Below are 27,024 nucleotides of genomic sequence, written 5' to 3'. Positions count from 1 at the left end.
GGCTGTGCTGTCTGTGTGTTCTCAAAATTAAAAAATTGTAGTTGCAACAAATATGCCAGCATGGTGAGCTCTAAAAGACGCCAATTGTCTGGTGATGCATTATTGAAAACGTTCTTGTTTTCCCTTACCATCATCAGGAACGATGCAGTTTCCTAGCAGAAGAAAGAGGTTCAATACCAACCTTCAGACGGAGCTGTATGGCCATCCCCTGCAGTTCTACGGGCAGCCTCCTCTTGAAAACATCTCTCTCACTGAATTTGAGGCATTTGCTGTGGATCGACTGAAATGTAAGACCTGGATCGCATGCAAGTCTAATGATATTTATGAAATAAGCAGTGTTTTTCTTTGCTGTTGTGAAATACATGTTTCTAAAAAGGGCCTGATATTTACAATGCCTTCTTTTAATGCCACTGCAGTGTTGAAGACCATTGAGAATTTGGGAGTGAGCTATGTGAAACTATCGGACCAGTACAAAAAGAAGCTGGAGTCTGAGTCGAATGCCCTCAACTTTCTTTACAGAGATGCGGCGCCGGTGAGTATGTTCAGCATGACACACACATCAGAGTTTTAAAACTTAGCAGTGCTACATTTACTACCTGTCATGAGTCTTTATCACAAAGGGATTTCTCCATGACCGTTTACCAGTTGTTGGCTTTCACAGGAAGCAAGCAGGGTTTGGGAACATCTCATTACGTATCACATTGCAATGATCCATCATATATTTAGGTAGTTAAGGCTGCATGCTTTTCTCCATTGTGCTTGTGGTCACTGGTTACATTCAGTTGCCAGTTTATTGGGTACACCTAGCTTAAACTAATGTGGTCTTATACAACGCGCTGTTAAACTGTATTGTGTTATACTGACAGGTGGTAGGGTTGTGCTCGACCAAAGAAACTCTTAGTCGACTAACACTCACTTCTAACAGGATTTTGTCGGCTAATCGACTTGTTGATTTAATCGACAGATCTGTAAAACTGAGTTTCTCCACAAAGAATCATGCAAAAAAAACACTTTAAATCGTGTGCTTTCCCCATAGAAATAGAATAGGAGTAGAACAGACATTCATAGTGGCGATCCATTATAAAAATAAGTATGGAATAAAAAAAAGTATGCAATGCACTCTTATGTGTACAGAGTCACAAAACTCCCTTTAAAAATCTGTAATTTTGATTTTACCTCGCAACTGAAATTATACCCAACAAGACAACAAAACTTATGAAGAAGTAATAATGTGAGCAATGAAAATGAATGTCATTAACAATACTGTGCCTGCTTTAACCCTTCAAGGATGACAAAAAATCTCAGAGTGGACTAAGCGAATTTGACAAACGAAGGAAGGACCACATCTCCCACTTCATTCTCAGACTCGCATACTGCCAAACGTAAGTTTCTGTAGGATGTTTGTTGACAAAAAAAATCTATAAAAAAATTGCTTTGTAACTGAATATATGTTTATTTCTATTGGCATCTTAAAGGGAGGATCTGAGACGGTGGTTTATACAACAGGAAGTTGATCTTTTCCGCTACCGCTTCGATGACCTGCATCCAAAACAAAAGCTTGAATTTCTTCACAGAAATAGTCTGCAGTACGACACAGTAAGTTTGTCTTTGTTTCAATATTTTGAGTTTTTACTTTAATATAGATGAATACCGTAACTCATAAGGTTCATTCTTGCTACAAAACTACAATGTTTTCTTTTGTCTTACTTACACCTCGGGTAGGGCTGCACAATTCATTTAATATTAACCACGATCACGGTTTTGACTTCCCACAATTAAATGAACATGATCAACTGCGATATTGATATTGTTTAAAATACGTGCTCTGCTCATAGAAGATGCAGCTGCATTTCAAATCAAACGTGTCCTAAACACACAACCAGCCACCAAGGGGTGATCAAGATGTTTTAGCTTCACTTTTGGGGAGCTGTCATGTGCGGCAGTCCATGTAAAACTTTCCTGAATGTTGCGGCTGCAGTCCAGAGTAGAAGAGAGATACTGTATATTTCTTATTTTTTGGCAAAAATGAAAATGTACTGAATTCAAGTGAAGACGAACGTTACTTTAAGTTTAATTTTGTTGCAAAGATTCGTTAATTAGCAGGAATGTAGTACAACATGAAAGTGAAAGGAGTGCTCTGTTGATTTTAATTTTGGGTAAAAAGTTTTGTTACAATTTTATTTTGCTTCTAGAAGATGCACTGTGAATAAGGACCAGTCTTATTTTGATGCAACATTTCTACATAAGCAGGAATGTAACCCAACATGGAAGCGAAAGCAGATCTCAGTTTATTTAAATGTGAAAGCGCAATAAAAAAATATTTTGTCCCTAAAATCAATGAATATTCGTGATCTTAATATTGATCAAAATAATCATGATTATCATTTTGGCCATAATCGTGCAGCCCTGACCTCCGGTACTCTCATACGTTCACCTCTGTCCACATCTGTGAATGTAAAGGCGTGTTGACTGATCTGTACAGGGCACTACCTGAAAGCGTCTGTTGAATATGCATTTCTATACAAACGTTCAAACATAAACAAAATGAACTGTGTTTAGACACTATCAATAGTGAGTAGAGCTTAGGTTTTATATCAGCAAAAGCTTATAGCTGCAAAATTGCTATTCATGTATGTTACTAATGACAAATACTGTACATGACTCTTGACTTTGTAGGATCCTGTAGTAATTGTAGAATAATTCAAAACTGATACAGAAGCCCATGTTTTAGTCAGTAATATATGGATTTCTGTGTTTAATAATTAGTGGATACTAGGAAAGGAAAACCCCCCAAAAAAAAGGGGGCAGGGAAAGTAACATTTGTGCTCAATTGTATTGTCACTAGATGGAGCTGTTTGATCACTCTAACAGGACCCATGAATGTTAACGGTGAATGGTGATTGAAAAGTTTAAACAGTTACAGTAACCCTAATCAAATGTGAATAATAACAGTGTGTTTAGTTTATCTTTTACTTCTAAGTGTGTCGTAAGACCCACTTAAGGAAAGCACTGCGGCAGGTTTTTCATAAAATGCAGGTGAATACTAAAAGGAAAAATAAAAAGACCTCTATTTAATAATTCATCAACACATAATGTGTCAAGCAAGGACGGAACCGGCGCATTCACCTGATAAACGATGTTTGGTTTCCATGAGCCTCAGCCTTCAATGTATTAACACTGACACAGTTCTGCCTCTGCAGCTCTTCACTGAAATTCATCTTTCTCATCAATAACTTTTCAGATTAGTGTCGAGGAGAAGAAGGCTCTGCAGGATAAACTTGTCAACTCCAGTTACAACGTCAGTGGAATCACTGTGGAGAACCAGGACTTCTACAAAGTGAGTTACTCATACCTCTCTCTCTCCATCTCCATCAAGACCACTAAGAATGTTAAGTGCTTATGCCTCCATAAAACACATTTTTATATACAGTATTATTCTACAATTTGTAGTCCCTCAGCTCTCACATAGCGAATGAGGAAACGAGCCATCTAGACACTGTACCGTTAACTCAGTTTTGTATGTTGTTTTGAATTCTAAATGTCAGAACTTTAATAAAGAAATGACAGTTTTAACATCGTTGATTGATATTTACTAGAAAATGTTATTTTGTAAAAATCTCCCTCCCCACTGTAATTATATTCAGTGATTCTTCCTTTTTACTCTCAAAGCTCCACTGTTTCCCCCTTGAGTCCATTATTAGACTACTTTTTATAGTTGTTAATGCTCAGTTTGGTAAAGAAGTGTCCAGATTCATGGAACAGCAGGACTGCTGTACTGTGGCTATTCATGTTAAAGGGGTGCTCCGCCAGTTTTACACATGAAGACAGGGTTACTCGATATGAGGGGTACTACTTGGCCTGTGTAAACTTTGGATAGAGCACTTCAAAGTTTGAAAAATAACCCTGATAAGGTCATCAGACTTGAGACTTAAACAGAAAAGGCTGCGTTCCACACTGGAGGTGTGGAGTTTAAAAGTTGTGGCGTTCACCAGTCAGGGAAGGCCTAACAAAAGATGCTTTTGGGTTGCATTATTAGAAATGTAAAATCCAGTGTGTTTGGGGCTTGTCTCTCATACTAGAAACTAAAAGTATCTCAGCCTCTGCTACGTCTGTTTTCCATTTTAAAGTCCCCATGAAATGGAAGTTAGAGTTTCTCTATCTGCTGTACTGTGACATATATCTCACAGTGAAATATTTGAGCGGTGTAAAGTTACAAGAGGGATTTAAATCAAATCAATCGCATTTGACTGGGCCTCTAAAAAATGGTTTAGAGTTCAGCTCGATATGTAGCTACAGAGGACTGTTGGCTACACACACACACACACACACACACACACACACTACCCTCACCTGTTGTTAGATCAGGCAGAGGATGAGGGAGAGATGAAAGGGAAGCTTTTCCGATTTTCAACTGACTCTGCGTTACTGCAGCGCGTCAAGAACCTGCAGATGAATGGCGCCCGGAGCCCCCCCTGCCAACCCGCCAACAAACTCTGTACTGCCGCGCTACAGTGACACAGAGTCGGTTGAAAATTGGTAAAGTTTCATTTGAATTAATTAGACCTCAGCCACAACAGCGTTTTTGCCCACTGATATCCAAAAACTCATCTCTTCCTGTCTCTCTCCATATTGCTCTTAGCTACTTTGATCAAAGAACGTATATTGATTTGATCCACTAACACCTGGCTAGCTAGTCGCCCAAAGTCTCATTTGATTGAATTCATTTTTCTAAATGCCCCCGAGTGCAGAATGAGTCATCAAACATTTGAAACCGTTTACAGGAAGAGAAAAGAAGGGGATTTTGATCAGATTTTGTTGTAAAAATACTCTGATACTGTCTTTTTTTTTTGGACATATTTGGCATATAACAAGAGACAAATGAACAATTAACACAGGGACACCGGATTAAAACTGGGAAAATATGTTTTTCATTTTATGGGGACTTTAAATCTGTCTCTTGCGAGTCCCCCAACTATTATGGAGGTGCAATGCTAAATCTCTGGAGTAGTCCTTTAAGGTGAATCCAAACTACAGGTTAGATGATTACTTGATAAATCAACCCTCTGTCTACATAATTTGGGTCCCATTCAGAGGTGTCTTAGAGATATCAAACATCGCTACATGTAACAGCTCAGATCACACACTTTACAATCTTCCACAATGACTTAAGTGTCAAATAAGAGTAGAGTTTACAGAAAAGCTTAAATCCTTTTGGCAAGACATGAAGTGTTGTAAGTCCACGGAGTTGGATTTGACTTTTGCCTTTTGTCCAATGTTAGATTTCGACTAATTACCACACCGGCTCTCATTAGTTTCTTCCATACTGTTTAATTTAACCTGCCCAAGAGTACCAGTCAAGCAGGGCAGTGAACCGCCTAGTCTGTTTTTATGAATAAAACATTGATCACGTTGAAGTAAAACACGGATTTATCTTCTTAGTTGTATTTTTTTCCTCAGCTTCCCTTCCTTCAGGGACAATATTTAGTCAGATGGAGACAGATCATCTTATGATATGAAATAAATGAGCAAATATTGGTCCATGGCGCAGTTTAAATCAACTTTATTGGAGAATTCATGTTCTCCCAAATGTAGAATTTCCCCTCTGAGTATCTTGCCTTACCTCTAAAGAAATATTTGGACATAATTTTGTTGAACCACTAAATGTTCACATAATGGAGTTTTAAATCGGTATGAAAGGACAGCCTGAAAAATAGTTGGCTGATTGACAGATTACCTTCATATCCTTTCACAGTTGAATGGATTTAAGTCTACAGTTGTCTGTTCACAAAATGAAAAAGGAAAGAGAAAAATGTCATGGCCTGCTACTTTGAATTTACATTTTAGGCTTGTTACTGACAGTCTTATTTGTTGAGAGCATGCAAATCATCACGCTCCCTTTATTGAACATCTAGACTAGAATAAGGGTGAATTCACGTATCGCAGCCAAAATTAGGAAGGGCAAAGAGTTGGCCTCAGCATCCTGACACTCATCATGCATGCAAATGCAATATTAACATCGATATCTTTCTTATTTTAATATTTATTGAGTCTTTGTGCATACAACCAAAAGTACTTTTTACAAAGAAAACACAATAAAGAAAATAAACAAAAAACAAACAGAACAGTCATGGTTACAATTGTCCCAGCATTTCCCACTCATAAATCATCCATTTCTTCCATTTACTAACAAAAACATTTTCTCTCCCTCTAAGCTGGAAAGTCATTTTTTCCATAGTATAAATCTCTCTTATAATTTCTAACCATTGTGTTATAGTATGGGGTTCAGTCTTATACCAGTTTCTTGTTATTGCCTTCTTACTTTTGATCAATAATATCTTGGTTAAATATCTATCAATATCAGTGACATAATCCTTTATATATTCCCCATGTACATAACTTTGCATTCCTTAGGTATTGCATATCCCAAAATACCTTTAATTGTAACATGTACATTTTCCCAAAATGAGTGTAATTTATGACATTCCCAAAAGATGTGTGCGTGGTTTTCCTCTCTATTCCCACATATCCGCCAGCATGATTGTTGTGAACCAGTTTGTTTATGTGTAATAAAGTAGCGGGTTCGATTTTTCTACCCAAACCCCCTCAATGTCCTTGAAATTTTAACATCTATATCTTATGAATGCATTTACTATTTACTATTTTGTTTTTATTTTAAAGGTTCCATTTCAAGATGCCCTGGATCTAGTGCGAACAAGGAAAGTGTATCTCAAAGCAGGCTACGTGTACATCCCTCACCAGGACATTGTCACCATTGTTCTCAACGATTTCCGCACCAGGCTATCTAAAGCTCTCGCAGTAAGTGTTTGACGGTTTTCACTGTTTTTAGAAAGAATGAATAATAGTATTACAGAAAGCTCAAGGAGACGTGTGTGTGTGTACATCTGACCACTTCGAAGGTCTTATTGATAACAATTTTATGTAGACCAGTATTTAAAAAAGAAATAACACATCCACAGTTTTGGCGGGTCTAAATTGAATGTTTTGTTTATCTCTGTGGAAGATATCTGACGTTTGGTTTCCGCTTCTAACAAGGCTTGTGAGTCAAAAGTATAACGGCGTTGGTATCACATGGTATCTCTGGGTCGTCAGTTAGTGTGGGAAAAAATTGATAAATGGCTGGCAACAACTTGTTGTGAAGTGAATGCAATAGAACGGGGGAGGGAGAATGCGACATCTAGTGGCTGAATATTGTTAATGTTATCAATAGCACCTTTAAAATATCTAATCAGCCAATCACGTAGCAGCAACTCAATGCATTTAGGCATGTAGAAATGGTCAAGATGATCTGCTGAAGTTCAAACCAAGAAATGTAATGGGGAAGAAATGTAATTTAAGTGACTTTGAACTTAGCATGGTTGTTGATGTGAGTATTTCAGAAACTGCTGATCTATTGGGATTTTCTAGCACAACCATCTCTAGGGTTTGAAGAAAATGGTCCTACAAAAGAGAACATTAGATGATGGTTACACTGTGGTCATAAAGGGATGAACATGGTCAGCAACAATACTCAGGTAGACTGTGGCGTTTAAATGATGCTCAACAGGTACTAAGAGGCCCAAAGTGTCAAGAAAATATCTCCCGCACCATTACACCACCAGCAGCAGCCTGAACTGTTGATAAACGGCACGATGCATCCATGCTTTCTTGTTGTTTATGCCAAATTCTGACCCTGCCATCTGAATGTGTCAGCAGAAATGGTGACTCATCAGACCAGACAACGTTTTTCCAATCTTCTCTTGTCCAATTTTGGAGAGACGTGACAATTTCAGCCTCAGTTTCCTGTTCTTAGCTGACAGGAGTGGCACACGGTGTGCTCTTCTGCCGCTGTAGCGCATCTGCTTCAAGGTTCCACGTGTTGTGCGTTCAGAGATGCTCTTCTGGAAATATCTGTTACTGTTGCCTTTCTGTCAGCTTGGACCAGTCTGGTCATTCTCCTCTGACCTCTGCCGTTAACAAGACATTTTGGCCCAGAGAACTGCCGCTAGCTGGATATATATTTCTCATTTTTGGACCGTTCTCTGTAAACCCTAGAGATGGTTGTGCGTGAAAATCCCAGGAGATCAGCTGTTTCTGAAATACTCAAACTAACAACCATGCCATGTTCAAGGTCCCTTACCTCACCTTTCTTCCCGATTCTGATGCTTGGTTTGAGCTCCAGTAGATCATCATGACCATATCTACATGCCTAAGGCTTCATTCACACTAGAGTAGGCGGTGCGGAGAAAACGTGAGTTTTTCCCTTCCTTTTGAATGGGGGTAGTGCGTGTGGGCTGCGGCGGCCGCAGGGGGTGGGGTTTCTGGCCTGCGGCAGAAAAATAGAAACGGAATCAACTTTTGAAGAAACGCAACCCGACGTCACACTGTGTGGCCAGTCACGTAACCGGCGACCCAGAGCGATACAGCCCAGCAATGAGGGAGCAAAAGATGTTAATCGGCACAGTTAATGGGCCATTAATGCAACTCTCCCACACCGCTGCAATGCCTGATCTGGTGTGAATGCAGCCTCAGTACACTGAGTTGCTGCCACGTGATTGGCTGATTAGATATTTGCATTATATTGTGTTCCTATTCTGTCTGTATATGCAGTTTATGTAAATAAATTTTGTGTATATAGTAAGTTTACACAGGTTCCATAAGGCAAATTCTTAATTTGCAAACCATGGTTGTTCCCTTCCGTGCCCTGAGGGGAAACTGGAGAAACTCTGGGTTCAAATGAGGGGAATAAGTATGAACGCATGACATAAAATGACAGCTAGTATGAAAGTGCTCATTATCCCTACGGGCATGATGTTTTTTTAAAAGCTGTGGAAGTCTGTGAAGGCGCAATATCAGCATGCATTGTGCATTGAATGCCCTGAGGGACGTGGAATATGGTGTTCTGGGGTCCAGAGGCATTTTTTATAATACATGTGAGGAGACAACCAAGGTTCAGTTACATCATGGTGAGGGTTCCTGATTAGGGAGCAGGCGGCACAAGCATGCTCAACAACATAGGCAGTCGCACATATGGTTTATGAAAAGACTTTTTCTATTAATGAGGTGCAAGAAATCTACAATATAGACGACCCAGCCACAGAGAAGGAATAATATAAAATATGCCAATATAAACACCTGCAAATCCTCACTGTTCTGATTGGAGTCTCAACCTTTCTAATTTACATAAAATTATGTAGATTTTATGCTATCCCTGAAGTAATTGTGTAAACATTATGATTTTTATTGTGATGCAGAGTAGGGATAATAGTGGCAAAGGGACGATACGGTTTCCTCAATCTGATCCATGTTGTTTTCATCATCAAGATAAGAGATACAAAGAAAACACCATTCATGAAACTACTTTTGAATTTGTCGGGTTTGTCTAATGTGGACCTGGTTGTCATAAAGAATGTGTATCAGATGCTATTACTTCTGCACTGGTCATTCTTTTCAACAAACACATAACCTAAACATAAAAGCAATGCGTCCTCCTTTAGTTTGCTTTCTCCAACTAAAGAGCACTCTGTCAAAAGAGAGTTTTCAATGCCTTTCCAAAGCAGCTGTTTGAATCCACCAGGCAGTTCATTGCTTTGTTCATAGAAAATGATTTGGCAGTTTGAACAAAAGTCCATTTTTGTTGTGTGGTTTTGTTGTGTTGTTCGCCTCATGTAGTCGCTTTCAATCAGTGCGTTTCCAGGTAATGCCTGTGTTCATGACAAACAGTAGACTCTGTCTAGCCAGTGGTCTAAAATGCCTATTGGCAAATTGGAGCACTCATCGTAAACACACTACTGCCCAACTGTAATATGCTTAATTAACAGAATTGCACAGGACAGAGAGTTTTCATGTAGCTTGCTAATCTCAGAATGCATGCAGAGTAACTTGGGCACCAGACCTCGACCTGCTGCTCTGATTTTTGGGCTTTTTAATTTCTCAGCAGCAGTAAACCGTTTATTGTGTGCAAGTTAGGTGAAGAAACCCCATAGGACTCTGGAAACCGCACTGGCTATAGTGTCCAAATCATGATTGCATACTAGATTGTGTAGCATATAAAAGTTATTGCCTCTGTACTAATGTTGGCATAGTGGGCAACATCTCCTTGATTTGCTTTAACACATGTCCTCCGTCATGGGACAGACAGGGACCATCTTTTCCAAATTACAAAAAGGAAAAACAAATAAAAACAGCAGCTCGGTCCGGCTCCGCCATTCTCCCATTTCCTGGTAATTATCCGGACCACTAACTGTTGGAATGGAATAATGCTCCAAAACTATTTTTTCTTGTAACTGTGCCATTGTGACTGTTTGTGTGTTACTATAATGGTTATTCTCCTCTACTGGGGACGACAAGGGGACATCGCAGAAAATGTGTCATTAAAAAGGCATGAAATTGAAAGCTGCTTCTCCTTATCACTCCAGTTATTGGTTGGCTGTTCATTTGAACAGAAATGTAATTTATTAAGTAGTTGTTGTGTATATGGGGGGTGCGGGGCTTGTAAGGAAAACATTTTTTTTTTCTTTTAAGGATTATTTTTTTGCCTTTAATGGAGAGAGAGAGAGAGACAGTGATAGTTATGAAAGGGAGAGAGGAAATGACATGCAGCAAAGGTAAGACGCTGCAGTAAGACTCAGCCTTGGTGCATGGGGCGTCTGCTCTACCAGGTGAGCTACCGGGGCGCCCCTGTAAGGAATCACTGTGCTGGTGTCATATAGTGTGATGTATGATCATTCACTCAATGTCAGAAAAATCGTAGTCTGTTTTACAGCTAAGGGAATTTTAACATTATCACTTTAAAATAGGGCTGCAACTAACAAATATTTTCATTCTCGATTAATCTAACGATTGTTTTCTCAATTAATCGATTAGTTGTTTGGTCTATAAAATGTCAGAAAATGGTGAAAAATGTTGATCGGTGTTTCCCAAAGCCCAAGATGACGTCCTCAAATGTCTTGTTTTGTGCACAATTCAAAGATATTCAGTTTACTGTCATAGAGGAGTAAAGAAAACAGAAAATATTCGCATTTAAGAAGCTGGAATCAGAATTTTTCACTTTTTTTTGCTTTAAAAAATGACTCAAAGCGATTAATCGATTATCAAAATAGTTGGTGATTCATTAAATAGTTGAAAACGAATCCATTCATTTTGCAGCTCTACTTTAAAGGGCCCTCACACACCAAGCTGACAGCTGATTTTCTGGTACCGCTGTCAAACATTCAGCAACATGAAGTACTTAAAGTTTAGGTACTAATTCTTTAAATGAACTTTGATGCAGTTTTTTTCAACTTGCTTAAGTTACTAAGTTGTATTTTAATTACTGTTTGGTCTGTGTAGTACTTAATCTTTGCACTTAACCTGCAATGTTGGGCTGTTCTAGTTCTAGTCCTTGTGCCAACTCTGTTTACCATTACTCAATGTGATGTCCGTCTCACCTGCAGTTGACAGCCCGCTCGCTACCAGCAGTGCATTCTGATGAACGACTCCAACCGCTCCTTAACCACCTCAGGTAAGCAGCAGCAGGATTAATAACTTCGCTGCCACTTTGCCAGGACTCCGTTTGGAGAAAGAGATTTAGCAGGATTGATCATTGGCACCAAAGAACGTTGGCGGCGGCTTGTAGCTGATCTGAGTAAACCCAATCTGTCCCCATAGACAAGTCCAGATGTTGTTGAAACTTGTGGTGCCTGGCTACGTGTGCAGCATCGTCGATTCCTATGGTTAAAGTAATTAGGACTATGCAACACGTGCATTGTTTTTGCTACAACTTCTCATGCACTGTACTGTATCTCTGTATTGGTTGTTGAGTGGTGCGGCCATGCTGTTCCCCAGTAGTTGTTTCTGGGATAGATTTCTTAATTGATCTTATAATAGGCTTAACTTTTGTACAAAGGTGCATTTTTATGGTGGACGTAATAGATTAAACATGAACAAAAAAGCAACTAAAATATCTGTATGTTTATCATGTTTGATCAAACAATAGAACCGCCACTAACTTCTCTTACTCCTGTAGATGCCTTAATGTAAAAACCCTTAAACTTGTTCTCCATTGAAAGTTAATGTGAATCAGCAACAGCACACAAGGTTGCCTTGAATAGTGACTTAATAGCAGCAGCCTTCATTTCAGCTTCAATAGCAGAGGAGAGGCAGCTCAGAACACAGTGAGGGGGTTTATCTTACTTTAGATAAAAGTAAGAACATGAATATAAGGGTTGAAGAAGTCGTGTCGCCTGATTGTTGATGGGGATTAGTGGGCAGGTTGTTGAGATTAGTGGGCAGGTCACTAATCTCTGTGGTAGGGGGAACACTATATGATATAAAGCATTGCCGTACGGGAGTCAATGGGATGCCAAAGTCATCGACTTAAAAATTTGATAGCAGCTTAAGAGTTTTACATTTTTTTTTGGCAGGAGGTTACAATGGATGTTTTATATTCACCTTTTTTTAAATGATTGTGTCCAGTCTTTAATGTCCAGTCTTTAGTGTCAGGTGTTATTTTCCATCAAAAAGACTTTTATTACATTGAGGAACCAAACAATCCGATTTCATGGCATCCCCGATAGCTTTCTAAAATTGTATTAACATTGCTTATTTGTCACAGTCCTGATATTTTCTTTTTTTATATTTTCTCATTTTAGTCATGCCTATGTGGGGCAGGATTACAGCATCCAGAAGAATGTTGGGAAAATCTCCTTGGAACAAATCGATTCAGTAAGTTGCATTCACTATTTATTCTTGAAAGAAGTTGAAGTTCAGGGTTTCATTTGTGCCTGAGAACGGGTGGTGTGTAAAAGGTAGAATACGGTTTGAATGTAATTCTGGTGGCCCGGAGGTGTATTTAGTGCAACTTTAGTTTTAATCCATCAGTTCACATTATGTTTAACATTTGTACAAATATGAATTAAATTATAAGAAGAAATTAAATGAGAAGAAAAATAGATATTTCCAGGTACAGATGGATTCTAGTAGTCCATATCTGCATGTTAATCATTAATTGTTGTCTACCTCCAGCTTGCAGGAAAGTCATTCCCACTCTGTATGAGGCAGCTCCACCAGACCCTCAGAGAGGACCACCATCTCCGACACGGTGGTCGCATGCAGTACGGCCTCTTCCTCAAAGGTATCGGCCTCTCGCTGGAGCAAGCACTGCAGTTCTGGAGGTCGGAGTTCATAAGAGGCAAAGTGGATTCAGACAAGGTAATGCTGACAACATGAATGCTATCATATATTTTTTTACTTTTTTAAGTTACGTTTAAAAGTCTATTTAGTTTTTAAAGGCTTTTCTACATTTCATTACAACCTGATAAAAAAACACCCAGAGAGTTCTTTTGTTGTTGTTTTTTTGAGAGTTTATCCTTGAACACCAGATTAGCGGACAATAGTGACAGCAGACTCCACATGATGGAACGGTTCAGATAGAACAGACAGTAGTTCATGCTGTTTTCTTGTTGTAACGCTTTAAATATTAATGTATTTTAAGCGAGCCACACCGACCTTTATTTAACAGTTCTGAACCACGTACTAAAGCCAAGCTGTCAAGACAATAACTGCCTGTTAAATAGGTAATTGCTTGGATTGTATCGATTTGCTTTCACAGATATGACTGTACAGTATCCACCACAGACTGTTAGAACATCCCTGTATGCCTCGCCTTGGCTGGCCTATCTAAGTGAGATATGGAAGATTCAAAACTGTGTTGTTTTTTTTTAATGCTCCGTCCTCATTGCAGCCACTTAGGAATTCCTTGTCGAGATATGAACACTGAAGTTCATGAAACATGAAAATCAACTTTGAATTCAAGTCGGTGAACTTTATTTTGTGCCGTGGTCTAGTCAGAACAAAATTCAAACATTTAAAAAAATCCATCTTGAAGTTACAATTTATGAGTTTTGACCAGAGCTGAAACGATTAGTGCAACTATTTTTCACTATTTTGTAACTTTTTTTTTTTAGACTAATCTATTAATTGAGATTCCGTCAAACCATTCAGGATGTCAGTGATTCTGCTCTCAAAGGTTCCCTGAATACAAACCAAATATATGGTCAAATCACACCATATTTAAAATATCTTCAGGTTCATAATCATAGAAACATATTCTAAGATATTCTCCACTTGTACCATGTCTTTCTTTTTTTTTTGCTTTTAGTAGCAGCATCACTTGCTTTACATGATTAATAGAGCTCTGCACTATATTTTCAAAAATCACATAATGGCATTTTTCTTAATTTTAAGTAGAACCAGCTGATTTTAAGTTAAAAAAAACTAAAACTTCCAATGTGATGCATCATTTAAGTCTTTCTTTGTAGTAAATTTGTCGAGGCTTTATTCAAATATACATCTAGTTGTCACCACATTATTTTCTATTGTTGCTTCTATATGTTTTACTGAATTTTAAAAATTAAAGTACTACATATCCACCACATAAGACCCGGCTAGGAGTACTTGACAGGTAGATATCAGAACAGCATGATCTGATGGCACTGGGACACAGGCAGAGACTTGACTAATCAGCCACGTGAGCTGTCATTTATATTTGAAAAGTAAAAGCTTAAGAAGTATTGTCCATCTGACCCGCACTGATAAAAAAACGCTTAATCTCACACATAAGTCTGTTGTGTTTTTGGGTGTTCATCAAAAGATGCAGTATTAACAGGGTGCAAGGTGAGTGCCAAGAAATCATTTAATTGTGAGTTAAAGAGACACCCAGAGCAGCAGTCTGGCACAGCAGTGTGTGTGTTGGGCCTTGATCCCCGAGCCTTGTTGTCTTTTAGATAATGATTTGTAGTCATAGATCACATGGCTGGCGTATCGCTCCAGGTGGTCAGCGCTCTTTCCAGTCCGGGGACATGTGTTGCATCAGCCAGACGAGGTGTCCTGGCGTAGTGGTGGGAGATCTTGAGCCTCTGTTTCCTGCTGGTGCCGCAGTTTCAGTTGTAATGAGAAGACGCATCAAAGAGTTCTGACCAGACTCTGATGCACAGAGATACACAGAGCGGCCTTCATGTTTTCAGATGTGTTGTCACTTGTAAGGGTTTTCACATCTCAGTGCAAAAGAACAAGTTGGTAGAGAGAGGGGGAAAAATACAATATTATGCAGTTTATACAAGGCAGATTTTTCATACAGAAATGTATACGGTACTAATGTGAGTGACAAAGAGGTTAAAGCATTAAACCGTGCCCCAAATCTTCAGTGAACTCGGTGTGAATGGAAACAAATTTAAGCAAGTCTAATGTCTTAAAAGAGTAAATGAATTAAACAGACACAAAACGCTGCATAGGTCATTATGGGAAATTAAATTATTCTGCACACTTCACAGTGAACTCCTTTTATACTGTATATACTGGGGATACACCATTCTGGGCCGATACCGATGTTTAAAATAACAATTTGGCCGATAACAGTGGTTTTGCTATTTATTCCCCTTTTGTGCCAAGGAAACGAAGACATCAAATAACAAACTAGTAATGCACTCGGAGAGCGCAGGTTTCATGCCCCCTCCCCGCCGTTCAGCTTGCACCATCATCCACATGTGTGTTTGTTTTTGTTGAGATGAGCGGTACGTCATGAACGTGTCATCAGTTACACTGCACATGTCTTAAAGCCTGTGGTGTTAATGCACAGGCTGAGCGGAGTTATTAAAACAAATTCCGAAGCCGGATCGTGATCCGGATCGCCTCCAAAATCTAATGGATTTTTCATTGTGCCACACCCCACCCCTCCAAAAAATGTCATTCAAATCCATTGCGGACTTTTAGAGTTATCCTCCAAACGGACAAACAAACCAACGAACCAACGAATCAACGAATCAACAAACCAACGCCGGTGAAAACATAACCTCCTTCCTAAGCCTTCAGCCTTGGCGGAGGTAATAACTGAGCAAAGTTATTCAGCATTTCATTACACTGTCTTTGATCCAAATTCAATCACACATATTTATGAAACAACCTTTAATATAACCCTCTTTCACATGAAGCCGATTTTTAATTTTTTTTAAATTACTGCTTCAAAAGCCGTTTTAGCTGCGCTACAACTACCTACTCAATGAGAAGAATGTGTCAGTGCTTAGATAGCCAACACAAATATTAATTTTGTGAAACATAAATCAATGTAAAGGTAAAAGCCATTAGAAACATAAGCAGTGTTTCCCACACATATACCTTTACTTTGGTGGGCTGCCCATATATCAACAGCCGTCAAACTATATTTGGCGTCCCATTTTAGCATTTTTTTGTTTCATTTTTTTTAAACCGTTCGAAAGAACGACACCATCCGCGATGGATTATCTATGGTAAATGGACTTTTATTTATATAACGCCTTTCTAGTCTTCCGACCACTCAAAGTGCTTTACACCACACGCCGGTATTCACCCATTCACACACATTCATTCACTGATGACAGAGGCTGCCATGCAAGGTGCTAACCTGCTCGTCAAGATGTGAAATGCTCATTCACACACCGATGGCACAGCCTTCGGAGGCAATTTGGGGTTCAGTATCTTGCCCAAGGACACTTCGACATGCGGACTGGAGGAGGCGGGATTGAACCGCTGATCTTCTGATTAGTGGACAACTTTTCTCTATCTCCTGAGCCACAGCCGCCCCAGTGCACTAATGGTGTCAGAACGCCGCCGGGGGGCGGGAGGAGAGCTCCGCTCTACTGGTCCAGCCTCGGGCTTCACTGCCTCAGCTGTCCGGGCTGGACCCACAGACGGGACTACGGTGGCGTGTCATTCCCATCCAGACCGCAGTGATTGCTTTTAAGAAATCTTATAAGCCATTGTTTTACTGCTTAATTTTTCGTTGAACATAAAAACATTCTTGTCGCGGATCTTTCTCCGAGACAGAGTAATACTCCCACACAGCCGAGTTGTTCTTTCACTTTTATTTGTAAAGAAACCACACATGCCCATGGCACCCGTTGCTGTTACGTTGTTACATGCCAGAGTCGTGCCCAATCGGTGGCTTCTTCTCTGAATCAGCAGCTGGTTACTGTTTTCCGAGACCGACTGCAAATAAACAACAAAACATTATTTAGCCGGCGCAAAATTGATGGAACACAACAGAAACATCGGCCAGTGCCATCGGCGAATGTCCTTTTATTTGTCGATAGGCCGATGGCAGTCAACAAGGTGAATATGGGCCAATACAGATGTTCGGCCGATAAGCTGGGGCATCCTTAATATGTACAACAATTAAAAATGATTTACAGAGACGCTGCCTTTTAAAAGATACACATGGTTTCCTTTTATAATTGTAAAAATGAGTATCCTGCAGGTTTAACTATTAATTGCAATGAGCACCTGTATTTAAGACGAGTAAATACTGGAAGGGGAAATGATACAGAGAAGTGGAGCTATTTGCAATGGTTTCGCACCGCAGCAAAATATGTTATTTACTCTCTAAAGATTTAATTTAGAAAGAGGGGTTTATGTGTGCCGACATTTAATTGAGCCATCTAAAGATTCCCCATCATCTTTTTGTGCAGCTTTGTCACTGACACCTGTTAAAGCATGTTTTTAGACTAATAAAGCAGTGTCTCCTGTCTCTCCTGTCCTAGTATCTGCTGTTGGCCCTCAGTAAGAGCCTCATGGCAACTACAGTACACTAGAGCCCTCTTTGGTGCCCCATATCTGAGGTGGCTCGGTTCCACGTGTACAAGCTCCCAGAGAAAGTGCGATGGTCGGTGCACAATGCCCAGCTCTTGTTCCACAGCAGAGGCAGCAGAATGGTGCTGACAGATCACAGCTCTCACAATGATGTATGTGTTAAGTCAGGGACTGCACTTTGTGGCGTGCTGCACAAAAGCCTGCTCATTAGCATGCAACAGGCACGGAGGAAAAAGATGGGAGGCAGCGATGCCAAGAGGGAGGCCTGGAGGAAGAGCCAATGTAATATTAGACTAGAGGGAGAGAGGAAATTGATGAAATCAACTTGATCTATCCATTTTTCTTGCCACAGAAGTTAGCCTATTCATTTGGAGGAGTGTGTCTATTTGAACCACATTTGAGTGCGTTGCATTGCCTCGGGGGTCGGACTGCTTGTTTTACAGATGTTAACTTCAGGTTAATTAATTTCCACTAACTGACACCATTTGTCACGTTATAGTTTTGCTTTGCTCTGGGGGCCTTTTCCAACAATGGAACGTTTTTATGAGATGACACTTTATATTAACTGCTCTTAAAGGTTGATTACAAATGAACACCATGTTTTTTTTATCACTGGTATTTGCAGGACGTTTGAAAGTAGCCCCCAGCTCCTCATGTGACCCTGTATACAAATATATCCTGATTCTTCACTTCACTTTTTTCTTGGAAGAGACGCAAGAGAGGCTATTTTGTGTTAATGAGTTTTTTTTCTTATAGAAAATCCATAAAGTAAACAGTGTAAGCTAGATAGTCGGGTCATTCTTTCATTAGGATCTAGAAATTCATTGGACTTATAAGAGGCTTTGTGTCATTTATCTTCTATGGTGAGTTACTTGCAGAATAGTGCTGCTATTATAGCAACTTGAAATTTATGATCCCAATCCTTAAGTAAACAGAATATTGGCCAATACATTACATTATCTGATATAAATGATTCAAAATAAAAGTCTAGAAAATTGCACTTCATTGTATTGCTCATGCTGAGCATGCAAGTTGTACAAGTGGCATTTGCTTTCCCTGAGAAATACACACTAAGACCAGGCAGACACAGGGTTGATATTAGTGTATCACAGATATATCCGTATAGCTGTATACGGTGGCTAATTGGTAATTTGAAATTGCAGGACAGATACAGTATATCAAAGATATGTTTGAGATCATTTAGAAATGGTACATTACATTGTTTTTTACACTAGAGAGCACTGCCATTTTTTTTTTGTCGAGGGAACCAGGGCCATGCTAACTTCCTGGTTAGCTACAAAAATACGTCTACTAAACAAGACAATGGTCATGTTTGTCATTTCTTGACAGCGGATCAGTTTGAAATATTAGAGGAAGTAATGGAACAAGGAGGAGCAGCCACAGTGAGCTGTTAGATGAAGAGCTGAAGGCAACAGGCTGCACATCTACAACTTCTCAGCGAAGTAACAAACTACTTGCACTGTTCACAGATCCATACCACATGCAGCATAAAATCAGATCACAGGTGCTCACAGAATGCTGGAAAAAGGCCAATTATTTCCTGACTTCTTTATTAAAACAATAGTTTATTTTTATTAAACTATTATTTAATTGTTTATTTAATTGTTTATTATTTCGCTTCTTGGCAAACAGAAGAAATTACTGTTGATTGCAATCTGCAACCTCACCACTAAATGCCGCAAAATCCTACACACAGCTCCTTTAATTACCAACGCTTGTTGAAATGTGTATATATATATATATGTATATATATATACATATATATACATATATATATATATATATATATATGTACATTTTACAGATGTCTAGGAGTTGTTAGCAGTTTCACCAAAGAGATATTTCCATTTAAACTTCTCTGGTGGCTTCATTTAGAGGCTGAAAGAGGTAAATCATCCATTATTTCTAAAAAAAAAAAAGAGAGATGCAAAGGCTAGAGAAAGATCAACAAAAATTAAATGGAAACAGATTTCAGAATTTAGTTTTTTCTTATTTCCTCGCCAAACTCACGACCCCTCAGATGTATTTTGTGACCTATTAGAGGGAGGGTGTCCCTTTGGTTAATAGCTGAAAAGAAATCTTTACAGCGTTTCCCAAAAAGCAAAACATAAAAGTCAAGGACACAAATGAACTGTATTAATACATTTTAAAGTGTCAGATGTCTGTAAACCTTCACACCATCTTCTGTCCAGTTTGTTCCAAAGCAAAAAAAAAAACGTCATAGTTTTTGATGGAGGTCATTCAACACAATCTTCACAGTGAACTCCTTTTATATGTACAGAGCACAAGTGCAACCATTAAAAAAATGATTTACAGGGACCCTGCCTCTAAAAATCAGACAGTAAAATACACACAGTGCGCTTCGACAGTGGTAGAACACAATCCCCGCGACTGCTCCCATCATAACACATAAATGTTGCAATAAAACCCTTGAACTCGCTAATGTGACAAGCTGCAGCGGCAATTCACAAATCCATAAAATCTTCTTGAGGTACGATAAATCAAATATTAATTATGTAGAGCTTGGAAGGATTCAAGAGGCCGTTTCCTGATTTAAGACGCCCCTACTCTATTAAAACGGATCTTGGAACTCCACTGGCACCGAAGTGTGTTTAATATGTATTATGTGAAATAATTAGGATGTAAAAAAGATCCTATGTGGTCTCAAAAAGTCATACTAAGAAATAATACGACATCAAACTTTCACTTCCTCCACATGAGACTGAGGTGTGACTTTTTTGCTAAAACGGTGATTAAAGATATAACTTCACAAGAACAGATTAACGCTTTTAAATGCTGGGATTAACCGCAAACGGCACATTAGATTGAACGGTTTTGATTTGCCTTTTTCTAAAGACATTTGATTTGTCCTCAAAAACAGTATTCAGATTCCCCTCAGCATCCGCCGTTGTACAATGCAGCTTGCAGTTTGTTCACAACTCGTCCTATATTTACTCTCATTGAATTCAACCCCTCTAAATATAATATTTTCAGTCTTCCTTTTTAATCACCAACCTGTGTTCCTACACTTCAGCCCACACTTCAGATAATCCTGGATATACTCTTAACACAGCTGACCTCCAAAACTGAGGGAATTCAGGAAAATCAGAGTAGAGAGTCTAAACACGAGCACAAAAGCTGCATTAAAGGAGCAGAGCCGCAGCTCTTCTAGTGCACATCTTGGCTCATGGGGCTACATCACTGTAACATCCCCCCACACTCGAGGACACATTCGCGAAAACCTGCGGCGATGGAGACAGAGAAATAGGACACAATCAAAGGGATTACGTGTGTGTCTGTGTGTGTGCATGTGTGTGTAAACTTGGCATGGCTTCTTAGGCTCAGTCCATAGTGACTGATGTGCCTGCAGCTCCAGTTCTTCTTATATGTAATACCATTAAAAAATACGTCCCATTTTAATCTGCACTACAGGCTTTTTCAGAAACTGAAAACAATAAAAAGGTGAGGGACTATAAAAATGCTGCAAGTGTGCTCAAGTTGAGAAGTTTGATGTTGCAGAAAGAGGAAAAGGACAGCTTTTTAAAAGGTCATTTACACACACAGGTAGAATTTTAAACTAAAAGGCAATGGAGACAAATTAGAACTGCACAGTCCCTAAAACACTGTGACAAGCCTGCTGCAAACCCAAATCGTTGCACTGTGCATCACACCCGGTAAAAGAGCTTATTGTAATTTGAAAAAAAATAATTTAGAATGCTAATAATTTTAGTTTTTTGTTTTATAAGTTGTACCTTAGGGTTTGGATGAATACATTGAATATTGGCGAGTACATCGCTGGTTGTTGTTTTTTTTGGGCATTGTTTGTCATTTTATTAAGCTCATTTTTAACTAGCGATAGAGGTCAGTGTCAAGCTCATTGACAAAGACATTGCATTTTCTCCAGCTACTTCATAATAAAAGCATAATAAAAACCTTGTATTGCCAGTTAAATGCTTTTAATTTGAAGCTGCAGCAGTAGGAAATGTTTGGTTTGCTTAGCAGTAACAAAATTTACAAATATTGAAATGCTACACATTTAGGAATAATGGGCGCATTGCAGTGAATACTGGTACACTGTATTGGAAGTTCCTACATCTATATTTTTTTATTTAAAACCTACTCTTGTATCAAAGTACTCTGCAGGACAAGGGGCAAAAGCAATTAGAGGGGAAACATGGCCGTTGTATGATATTCATAATTCAGCTATCTCGAGTGTGACGACACCTCTACAGCAGGTTCTCTCTAATAGCTCTATATTTCATTGAGGAAAACACCCTGTCAGATCTGACATGATGTATGACAATGTCTCTTTTCACCCCAACCTTGTCCCTCTTACACTCTCATCCTCATTAATGCCTCCGCTTCCTCTCTCCTTTCATCCCTCTCTCTCTCTCTCTCTCTCTCTCTCTCTGTAGTTTGACAAAGCATATGCCTACAGCATCCGCCACATGTTTGGCAAAGAAGGCAAGCGAACAGACTACACCCCCTACAGTTGCATGAAGGTGATTTTATCAAACCCACCCAGCCAAGGCGACCATCATGGTGAGTTGATTGCTGTTGGAAGAAGCCATTATCCATGTGATGAGCCACTCAACTGCCATTATCAGGCTTTTTAGTTAAAGTGCATTGCTCAGAAATAGTGACGCAAGTGACTGTGGACATCACCAAAATCTCTGCATATGTAGTTTTCACATGTGGAATATTTCAGTTTCCGTCCATCAGTGAAACAAGTAATGTGTTATGTTAATTGTGTATTGGTATATCCATTTATTTTAATACATTTTTAATTTTATGTTTTGTAGGATGTCCTTTCCGTCACAGTGAACCAGAGCTGCTGAAGCAGAAGCTTCAGTTCTACAAGGTGTCTCCCAGCGGGATCAGTCAGGTGGGTGCTGTCCTGTACTACAGTTAGGCCACTCCAATGGTCGGACAGCTCTCTAGGCAGCCACCATTATCTGCTTCTAACTGGGGTCATTTCTCCCCTGATCTCATGAAACACAGCACATATAGAAATTGATTTTGTCAATGGGTTTATAAAATATGTGTCAAATAAAACATTCATTCAGAAACTGGCAAATGGTACCACTCACAAAGCCCTCAGTGGCTGTGAGCAGTTAGTCTCAGACATGGTCTTAAGCTGCGTTCACACCAAACGTCAAGCAAATTTTCGCCTCACGTTGCTCGCGTGAGTTTGAGCGGCAGGATCGTTTGTGTTCATTCGTATCACTCACATTGGACGCGCCAGAGAGGAGGAGGAGGGATTTACGTCCATGTAGATACCCACAACGTTTTACGGCCGTGGTCGAAATCCACTTTTGGTGCTTTGTACATGCTGTGGAAGTCCCAGATATGGAAAATCAAACACTGTCTGGGTTCATAGCATCATCTGGGTGGTGCTCTGTAAATTTCACCGAGCTGTTTTCACCGTATCTAGCAAGCCACACGACGTTACAGCAGTATGAACCCAAAATAAACAGATTGTGTTGTGATTTAATTGCAATGAACCGATCAGAAGGACTCCGAAATAACTACATAATGATGCCGATTTGTAAAAAGTCGGAATTCATGTGTTGTCAGGTCAGTATGCAAGAAGACAGGCGAACAACTTTTAAAATGTTTGTTTCCTGAATGGAGTTTGGATCGATCTGTGTCGGGCTATGATAACATTGTATCTGATCCATCAATACTCAACATAACGTCATCGTCCGGTCTCTGTGCAAACATGATGTACTATCGTAGAGGGCTGGGTGCCTACAGGTGGCTACAATATTTTTTCCTCCATTTCTGATTCAACAACGTCAGGACGTCAGTGACAGGAGGAGAATCTCAACGCTGATAGGCTTTCGCGACACAGTGCCACGCGAATTTCGCACTCGAGTTGAAATAATTCAACTCGCACAAATATGCTTCTTTCGCGTCCTTTGCGCCAATCGAGTTGCATCTACCGTATTTGCCTTTTCGCATTGACTTTGCATGTAATCGCTCCACACTAAAAGTTTGCTTTGCATTTGGTGTGAACGTCCCATTAGATGTCAAGTCTTAACAATGTTTCATTTACGGTATCTACCTGCTGGTGGCGCTAGATGAAAAGTCAGGATCATCAAAGTGTTTCATCACATGAATGTCTGTACAAGATGTCATGGCAATCCACATATCACAATTATAATGATCCTGTTTTCACAGGATAAGCTACAATATCTTCTAACAGCAGTGATTTATTTCTGAAAGATCTGTAATGTAAAGATAGTCAAGGCCGTAATAGTATGATCAAGTGTCTTGTGGATGTTCGGCATGTTGTTTCTCCAATCCCCGAAGAACCTTCCAGTCCAGAGTAAAGCTCGCTAACTGGAAGTGAAGCACTTGTATCACACCAGAGGCATATTTTTCTCCTTTTGCATGAGAGAGAAAAAAAAAAAATTCAAGTTAGAGCACAGCTTTGCCCTTTTATTATCAGTGTGCATTTTTGCAAATGTTCCTGGTATTCCATTAAACAGAATAATAAAAACTGCATTATGTGGCAAAAAACGGAGAAACAGCTCATCACTGATCTAAAAGCAGCCCCAGTGCTGCATTCTTGTAGCAGTATCACGCTGGAGGCAGTCTTCAGGAATATAGGGAATAATGAAGGAGCCAAATACAGGCAAGATTCTGCAGAAGAGTCTCTCTCGTCTCTTAGTGAGTGCTGAAGACCTTATGGATTTGTTTTTTTTGCAGGCCAGCCACCCTGACTGTGCAGTCACGCTAACACTACAGTGCTTTAAGTACAAGAATGTGACCCAGCCAAAGCCTGGGCTTCAAAATATCTGCTCACATCCTCTCTTTTCAACTTTGCAGAGCTTCAGAAAAACCAGAAATAAAAAACAGGAAATCCCAAAATTGAGTACCAGGAGGAGTAATCGTTGCCAACGGTTATTCTGCAAAGAGTTGACTCAGGGCATGAATATTTAAATTAGCCCAAATAAGCCTGTGATCTGTTTTCATTGCATCTGCAAAGATCCCTTGAAGGATGTATTCACTGCCGTCATTATGATTCAGGAACGTTTGTAGTAGGTAGCTGACCGAAAGCCAATTAAAACAATTTTGAATACAGGGCTGCAACAAGATGTTGAGCTTATCTTCTGTAAATGTACTGTGTCAGTATCTTAAGGTTTAACACTTAACAGTGGAAGTAAATAGCCTCATTTAAACCTAACCTGGGGTCCTCATTTTTTTCTTTCCTTTACCTTTTTTGTTGCAGATCATGGAGCTGGTTAAAGGAATGCACTATCAGCTGGCGTGCCAGAAGTACTTTGAGCTGACACACAATGTAAGTGCAGATTTACTTAGAAGCAGAGAGTAACTAGGGCTACCTGTGTAAGAGGAGAGGGGTTTGGTCCTTTACATATCATGCATGAAGGCTCAGGAGAGACCCAGAACTGTCATCACGTCCATCATTAGCTGGCTGTCATAGCCACTTAATTTTTATATGTTTATTATAGCATTTAGATCTATGTAGTCCCCCGTGGACACTTATTTAATTTAATCTGTTTTAGTTTTGGATGCTTGAGTCATCATCCCTTTCAGTCACACTCAAGGTCCTCGTTTTTAGAGGAAAGCTGGGATTGAAGAAAAAAAAAAAAAACTCAAAATGTATTTACTTGTGACTTTAAATGCTTGACATTCAGCTGAGTTTGGCGCACACAGTTTAGATGTTGGATCGGTTCATAAAAATTCAAGGTTGGACTTTGCATTGGTTGATAACCTCCACAGTATTAAAGCAGTATATATATAACACACTGAATCACTTGGAGCACCTTTGCGTGGACTGCTGTGACTGCTTGTGCAGTTACAACTGGGTTTCAGAAAGATCAACTGGACATACTACAAACTGTCAAATACGCTACGATGTTAAAATAATGATAATATCATTTTTAAAGCATGGCATTAAACATGTTTTTTTGGGGGGACGTGAATGAATCGTAACTACAGAAACTACAGTAAGGCTGAAACGATTTCCTCAAGTAACATCGAGGCCTTTTGTGTACCTATTTTAAAGTAATAATATAGACATCACACGTACAGTATATGTGTGTTTCAGCCCCTCAGCCCATCCGGTGCCTTAAAACATTTTTTACAATCTAATTTTCTTCACTCTAGTGGTTCAACAGGTAGAAACATTAAAGTGAAACGTCTCCTTACAGACCTTAATTTGGCACATGGAAGACGCTGATACTGCTTTGTACAAATCTATCAGAGTGATTTAAAACATTTACTCACATTTAATTGGTTTCCCACAATTTGTTTAAGAAATGATGGGAAAGGTCACAGGAAGAGCATTTGAAAGGGCTCGAACTTCCATCTTGTTAATTGATTCATAGGTTTTTACTCCCCCTGAGTGATTTTGACATTTTATTTCCTGAAAGGGCATTTCATCTTTTCACCGAATTAGCTCGCTAATTTGGCCATGAAAAGCCGGCTGTCCTCATCATCGTTAATAAATTAGTAAATTGTCGGCAAATTAGCAAACCGTTCCACATCGTCCCCCAAATGAAGCAGATGTTACATGACCATCTCATAAAAGATGACATAACATTGAATCAATCAATCAGTTATAAGCTACAAACCTGCCATTCCTGTGAAAGCTAAGACTGCTATTCTTTTTTTTTCTTCTCATCTTTTCTCTCCTGTGTTTCTTTATTTTATGGAGCAGATTGAGGAGGCCAATTTCTCACTCAATCACCCCAACCAGTACTTCATAGAGAGCCAGAAGATTTTGAGCGGAGGCAAGGACATAAAGCGAGAGATGGACGCTCCACAGAGGTCGCAGGAAAACTCGGCCGCCAGAGGATCCAGCGCCGCTCAAGAGGCAGCGGCAAACGCCTCCCAGGGTGTGGCTGAGATGACGGAGGACCTAGACGCTTTCTTTCAAGACGCCTGATTTTTCTTTTTTATATGTTTTTTTTCTATGAGGACTGGAGGTTGGGGGTTTGTTCATATTCTAAGTCAAGTGTTAAAGTTGAATATCTGTCATTTCTCTGATATGGGGCTCATGTTCTCAACACAGCACACTTTGAGTTCATCTTGAGTGGACATGATTCAAACTCCCAACATCAGACCAAAGCAGAGTTGTCTACCTTAAAAATTCCTCACGTCACCGACACAGCGTCATTCCTTTTTACTGTTTAAGCCGAGTATTAAAAGTAGTCTCTCATTTTTTGGTTTCCTTGTTTTCACTCCGGTCTGAACTCAGATGGCTTATATCCAGCCTCAGTGCACTGTGTTTTGGCAGGGACGTGGATGAGGGGGGTGATGAGTAGAACATTACCCAGCTGTCTCAGAAACAATGTCATTGTATTTGCTGGCAGGAGTATGGATGAATGGTGGCAGGAGGATGGAAGAAAATAAACAATTTCCACAGTTGTATTA

The 27,024-nt window shown here is 39.5% G+C and overlaps 1 protein-coding gene across 1 annotated transcript; it reads left to right on the top strand.

Annotated features, from left to right (window-relative positions):
* The first annotated feature begins 137 nt into the window (after positions 1 to 137).
* On the top strand, positions 138 to 26,811 carry prim2 (DNA primase subunit 2). The gene is made up of 13 exons (XM_074646370.1): positions 138 to 287; positions 417 to 532; positions 1,288 to 1,382; positions 1,476 to 1,596; positions 3,242 to 3,337; positions 6,679 to 6,816; positions 11,433 to 11,500; positions 12,630 to 12,702; positions 13,003 to 13,188; positions 22,035 to 22,161; positions 22,422 to 22,504; positions 24,857 to 24,925; positions 26,309 to 26,811. Exons 1-13 carry the CDS (start codon positions 143 to 145, stop codon positions 26,534 to 26,536), a joined length of 1,545 nt encoding a protein of 514 aa, XP_074502471.1. The 5' UTR covers positions 138 to 142; the 3' UTR covers positions 26,537 to 26,811.
* Positions 26,812 to 27,024: the final 213 nt, after the last annotated feature.

Source organism: Sebastes fasciatus, chromosome 9 (assembly GCF_043250625.1).
Source record: "Sebastes fasciatus isolate fSebFas1 chromosome 9, fSebFas1.pri, whole genome shotgun sequence".
Lineage (NCBI taxonomy): Eukaryota > Metazoa > Chordata > Actinopteri > Perciformes > Sebastidae > Sebastes > Sebastes fasciatus.
This window is presented reverse-complemented; position numbering and strand designations above follow the sequence as displayed.